The following is a 6000-nucleotide window of genomic DNA, read 5'->3' as shown; positions in this document are numbered from 1 at the left end:
ACCTACATCACTGCAGAAGTTCCGACCCAGTCTTTGCAAAGTGAACATGCAAAGAAGATCAAACACCCTTAACAAAAAAGGTAAAACAGCGATATAGGACGGTTTTGAAGTTGAGGGAGAACATGACCTGGGAGTTTTTCGACATACCCTAACTGTTATGAACTAGAACAAAAACAGTCCAGGCAGAGTAAAACAAGACGAGCGTTTGACATTAAAAAATACATAAATTGTAATATTTTTATTAAAATAACCGAAGCCGCATTTAAACTGCATTTTGAAAGTTCAAAATCGGGGCACCATATCAGTCCATTATATGGAGAAAAATCCAGCAATGATTTCCTCAAAAAAAAAAAAAAAAATTTTTTACGACTGAAGAAAGAAAGACATGAACATCTTGGATGACAAGGGGGTGAGTACATTATATGTGAATCTGTGTTTTGGAAGTGAACTTCTCCTTTAAGGGGCAGTAATAATATAATAAGAGCTCATTTTTCACATGCTTGCAGAGAAAGGCTTACCAAAATAAAGTTACTGGGTAAAACATTTTTCCATGTTTTCTGGGTTGGTAGATGCACCGGGAATTAAACATGAAAAAAAGTCAGATTTTCATGACGTCTCCTTTAAAATGTAATTCATTCTTGTGACAAAGCTGAAATTTCAGCAGTCTTCATTATCACATAATCCTTCAAAATCATTCTAATATGCTGATTTGCTGCCCAAGAAACATTTCTTCTGTCAATGTTGAAAACAGTTTTGCTGCTTCACATTTTTGTGCAAGCTGTGACACCAGCTTAACAAGATTCTTTGATTAATAGAACTTTTGAAAGAAATGCATTAATTTGAAATAGAAACCTGATATTATAAATGTCTTTACTGTCATATTTGGTCAATTTAACGTGTCCTTGCAGAATAAACACTTGAATGGTGTATTTTATTCAGTGGCAGTCTTTCATGGATGTACGATTATCTTGATGGAAATACACATGAATGAAATTGTAGAGGCTTGCAACTACGTGACTCAAGATATCTGGCAAAAATACAACTTACACACACACCCACAACAGTTTGTGGTTGTCTGAGAATGTACGGGTGTTTTGTGATAAGGGGAAACCCCTACACGCTTCCAGCCAATTCTTGTGACAGCTGCAAGGTTGCTGCTGACTGACAGCTTACTAGACCAGTCAGGTTACATATAGGTAAAGACACACTGCCCCATCTAGGTAGCTGAAAATAGATATTGGCAACTGATTTCAGCTCAGCTGTTTCACATTCAAAGCTGAGTGTTTTATTGCCAAATACCCACACACAGGCACATTCTTTGAAAAAAAAAAAAAAAAAAAAAAGAAAAAAAAAAAAAAGAAAAGAAAAAGTTTTATTATTCAGTACAAAGATATACATATTCGGACATGCAAACAAACAGTAATGCTTGCAAATTATTTAACAATTTTTACACTTTCAAGTACCACATTTTGCCAGCAACTAAAACAAAGAGGTCATTTAATACAACCCACTGAGGTGCAGCCGAATACAACATGCATAAAGCATGTGCACAGCATTCACAAATGCTCTTATAGTGATAGTTCACCCAAGAGTGAGAAATTCCATCATTTACTCACCCTCGTGTAGTTCCAAACCTGTATGACTTATTCTTCACAATGAAAGTCAATGGGGTCCAAAGTCATTAAGGCCTCCATTGTTTTTCCATTGGAAAAGTGGTTATTTTACGTTGTACCGAAGATCATACAGTTTTGGAATGGCATGAGGGTGATTTGGGGTGAACCATTACATTAAAAAATAAGCACTTCATCTGCATAGTAACTCCAGACAATCTTCCTAAATAACAGTTTCGCCAAGTCCTGAAATAATGCTTTAAGATTTACCGGTAAGAAATCTTGAAAGAGGCAAAATAATTTGAGCGTGTTATGTAAACCATGTGTAAAAAGTAGAAAAAGAGGTTCAAAAAAATTGGAGAAGACTGGTATTTTTAGACTGATCTGTTGTCTGAGGTAGACAGCTGGTTAGAACCCGCTGCCTGTTGTGTGCAAGCACCTGATATTGGGCAGATAATTGACCTCTGACCCCTGAACTAGACCTCCCTGGCCAGTCTAGATCCTTAAAAAGCAGTTTCCATGGCTTCAGCTGTTGTGAATACAGCACGAGCAGCATTTTCACATAAAGTCTGTCATCAGCTAGGAGGACTCGCGTGTACATCTCTGTCTGAGACTTCTTACATCTCGTCTGCTAACACTCGGCTACGCTTTGGTTAAATATTATTATCCACAGCACATTTATATGCACAAAATTTACAGAGTAGTGCTTCGGTGACTTGGGATATGGAAGTAGAGCTACAGTCAACCGTGGACTCTAAACTGCCCATGCTTGAGTGGCCCATTTCCCCTTTCCCCCCCGCTCTCTCAATCCCCACTTCCCCCACATGCACCTCCTCAGCCTGTCAGAGTGCATCATGGGAACACTTCAGCCTGCCAGCAGATTGTCCAAGGCTGCCAACGGCACGGATGAATAACTTCTATTCATCATTATCTGAGAGAGAGCGAGAGAGAGGGGCAGAAGAGAAAGAAACAGAGAAACTGTTATAGGATAATCAACTCACTTACGAGACCAAGATCTGAAGAAAACTTCCAGGCGATATTCCTGATGTCAGAGGTCACTTTAAAGTCCATAATCAGGAGTTAGCCTTGAACACACAGTGTAAATGCCAGAAATACCCTCACGTCAATCAGAGGCTGCTACATACACAAGCAGACACATGTATGCGCCTTAACCCAAATGATGTGACCTGACCCAAGTGCCCTGGAACTGCTCAGAGACTTACGCAGCATGACTTGTGCTGCATACATCTGCTGAAAAAGCAGGAACTGCTTGTTTGAACACTTAATCTATTTCACTCTTACTAAGTCTGTTTGAACTAGTGAATGAACTGCACACGTTAAAGGGTTATTTTACACAAAAATGAAAATGCTGTCAATAATTACTCACCCTCAAGACCTTGATTCATCTTTGGAACCAAAATTAAGATTTTTTTTTAGTAAGTAATGACAGAATTTTCATTTTTGGGCAATCTATGCCCTTTAAAGGCTAAATTATGTGTATTATGTTACTATTATTATTATTAAAGTAGCAATAGATATGATATACACTACCAGTCAAAAGTTTTTGTAAGATTTTTAATGTTTTTTTAAAGAATTCTCTTCTGCTCACCAAGCCTGCATTTATTTGATCCCACATACAGCAAAAACAGTAATATTGTGAAATATTTTTACTACTTAAAATAACAGCTTTATATTTCAATACATCGGAAATAAATAAATATATATGCGTGCATACAAATAAATTATAAATTAAGTCACACAAATAAAGTATATTTTAAAACATATTCAAATAGAAAACAGTTTTTTTTAATCATAAAAGTATTTCGAAATTTTACTGTTTTTGCTGTACTTTGGATCAAATAAATGCAGGCTTGGTGAGCAGAAGACTTCTTTAAAAACACATTAAAAATATTACTTTCCAAAAGCTTTTGACTGGTAGTGTATAAATATATTTTATATTATGAAAAAAAATTAAAACATCCAATAATTTTATACGTTTTAAAATTTTTAGTTATTGTCTTATTGGACTAAAAACTGTGGAAAAATAACTGTGGAAGGTAGACATAAATTATGTGTATATGGTGTCGGTATAAAAATAATTTTTTGTGATAATTCAATTAAAAAAATATTTATTTTCATTATTAATAATAACTGTATAATAATATATATTTATGTACATATGTACGTATACACACACATTCAGGCTATGTCTGAAGAAAAACAGTCACTGTCTCTTTATGAATGTGTGTGTATGTGTGTTTTCACAGCATTCTCTAAAGTGCCTGATTCACTGCTCCGAATGGCATAATTGCTCCCTTCTGCACCCATTAATGTTATATTGCTCTATTTCTGTACAATCTGACTGAATGAACTAGCACGACTGTACGAAGAACATTAGATGAAATGATGCATGAATGGATCAGAGAGTAAGAATGTGTGAGTAAACACTTTACCTTCCTGGTAAGCTCCATCTGCCATCACCAAATTGAGGATTTTAGGATACAAGTGCTGGTGCTCAGTTCCCAAAATGTTTTCCACCATGCTGGAGCCCATTGCAATGTTCTCATCTTCATCCTCATGAATAGCCTAAATAAACAATCAAAATTCATACAAATAACAATCTAATGCTGGATAAAGTCAAGCAAAGCAATTAAAACTCCAGTGCCAGGTGCAACAACCTTCTAAAAGGGATAAGTTACCCAAAGATAAAAGATCCTTTCATCATTTACTCAATCTCATTCTGTTACAAATAGGGATAGGTACCGAAACCCGGTATTATATCGGCCCTGGTGCTAAATTATGAAAGACCGGAGTATTGATAAGCTCTGTCGTTCACAGTTCTGCTATTGGTACTGGAGAGTTTAAGAAAATACATACATTTATCATTGCTACATACACATTATGTTGCCAATTTTATCTCTCCAGAGTCGCCAGCTGTTTTTAAAATGCAGTAATATCAGGACATTTGTCTATGATGCATTTTTGCTATACGTAATTCAGAGGAGACATACAGAGCACACAATATTAAAGCCCCGTTTAACTGTGATGACAGAGAACAGAACTAAACAATCAAACGTCTGCTTACACTTTAGGCCTGTGGCTGTGATATTAAGCAAATGTTACTGTTGATTCCGATGTTAGCTTCCAAGGATCATAAAAAAGAAGATGAGGTAAAACTATTCTTTTAACTTCTTTACCTTAACAGCGGTGCACATTCGTTCATCCGTAAAACCCAAACTTAATGTCAGAATCAGCACAACTGGTGATAAATTGCGGAATATGTTTGATAAAACGTTGAAATCACAGTAATCCATGCATGAGACGCTGTTCCCCCGGCTGAACTGTGTGTGCGCGCTCCAAAAAGGACAATCAAATTACACTTTGGGCTTCAAGCGCGCGTCCAAACGATCAAAAACGCACACAAATATGTCAAAGTGGCCAGCTTGAAGAGTATTCACTAACACAGTTTATGTCTTGGACATGAGCGGCAGTGAGAAAATCCGATGCAATCTCATGAAAGTGCGTATCAATACTAGATTCTGTTTCTATTTGGCGTTCCATTTATATGCAGAAATGGACTTTGCGTGCATATGATACATGCATATGAGGTTGGGATGAATGTGGGGTAGGTATGTATTATATGCATGCCAAAACTGCGTATCATATGCACGCCAAGACATTGCATATCCTGTGCGCGTCAAAACTGCGTATCATATAAACGCCAAAAATTGCACATTATATGCATGCCAGTATCAATTTCTGCATGTAAAAAAAACCCTGCACACTGGTCCATTTACAAATCAATGTGTTATATACATTTCGTTAAACGATATTTATTTTACATAATATGAAGCAATGTTATTTAAGCTCTTAATTTCTTTGTTTATATATAGCCTATATTAACCTAAAACAAAAAGTACCGGTTAGATTACCGTTAAAGTACCGGATCGATGAGCAATATCGGTAAGAATAGTAATACCATTAAAACCTTAACGATACCATCCCTAGTTACAAACTTGTAGGTCTTTTATTCTTCTGAAGCAGACAAACGGACAAACCAAATCTACATGACTGCCAAAGAAAGCTGGACAAAATATACTATGAAAGTAAAAGGGTTTTGAAACTTTTTGGTCACCAACATGGTCCAAAATATCTTTTGTGTTCCACAGAAGAAAGTCATACAAGTTTGGAAAGACATAAGATTGAGTACTTCCATTTTTGGGTGAACTGTTTTGTAAAGTCATTATCACTACAGGGTTTCTTAACTGAAATGCTTTTTTTTTTGTAGCCGGCAGCAAAAATTACAGCAAATCACAGTGGTTTACTGCACTTCCAGTGTGACAAACTATATAAAAAGCATCATAAGGCAGCACATTTAACATTTTTAAAG

General features: G+C 36.1%; 1 protein-coding gene across 7 annotated transcripts in view; it reads right to left on the bottom strand.

Moving 5' to 3' along the window:
* Positions 1-1354: 1354 nt before the first annotated feature.
* Positions 1355-6000, bottom strand: part of nek1 (NIMA-related kinase 1) — a 34496-nt gene continuing 29850 nt past the window's right edge. For all 7 annotated transcript variants that reach the window (XM_051139155.1, XM_051139157.1, XM_051139158.1 and 4 more), the window contains 2 exons: positions 4064-4196; positions 1355-2541 (listed from right to left, as the gene is read on the bottom strand). In XM_051139155.1, the coding sequence (XP_050995112.1) occupies positions 2528-2541; positions 4064-4196 (147 nt within the window). In that variant the 3' untranslated portion in view covers positions 1355-2527. The remainder of the gene's footprint in view (positions 2542-4063; positions 4197-6000) is intronic.

Source organism: Labeo rohita, chromosome 20 (assembly GCF_022985175.1).
Source record: "Labeo rohita strain BAU-BD-2019 chromosome 20, IGBB_LRoh.1.0, whole genome shotgun sequence".
In the NCBI taxonomy this organism is placed as follows: Eukaryota; Metazoa; Chordata; class Actinopteri; order Cypriniformes; family Cyprinidae; genus Labeo; species Labeo rohita.
Note: the sequence above shows the minus strand (reverse complement) of the source record. Positions and strands in the feature narration are given on the sequence as shown.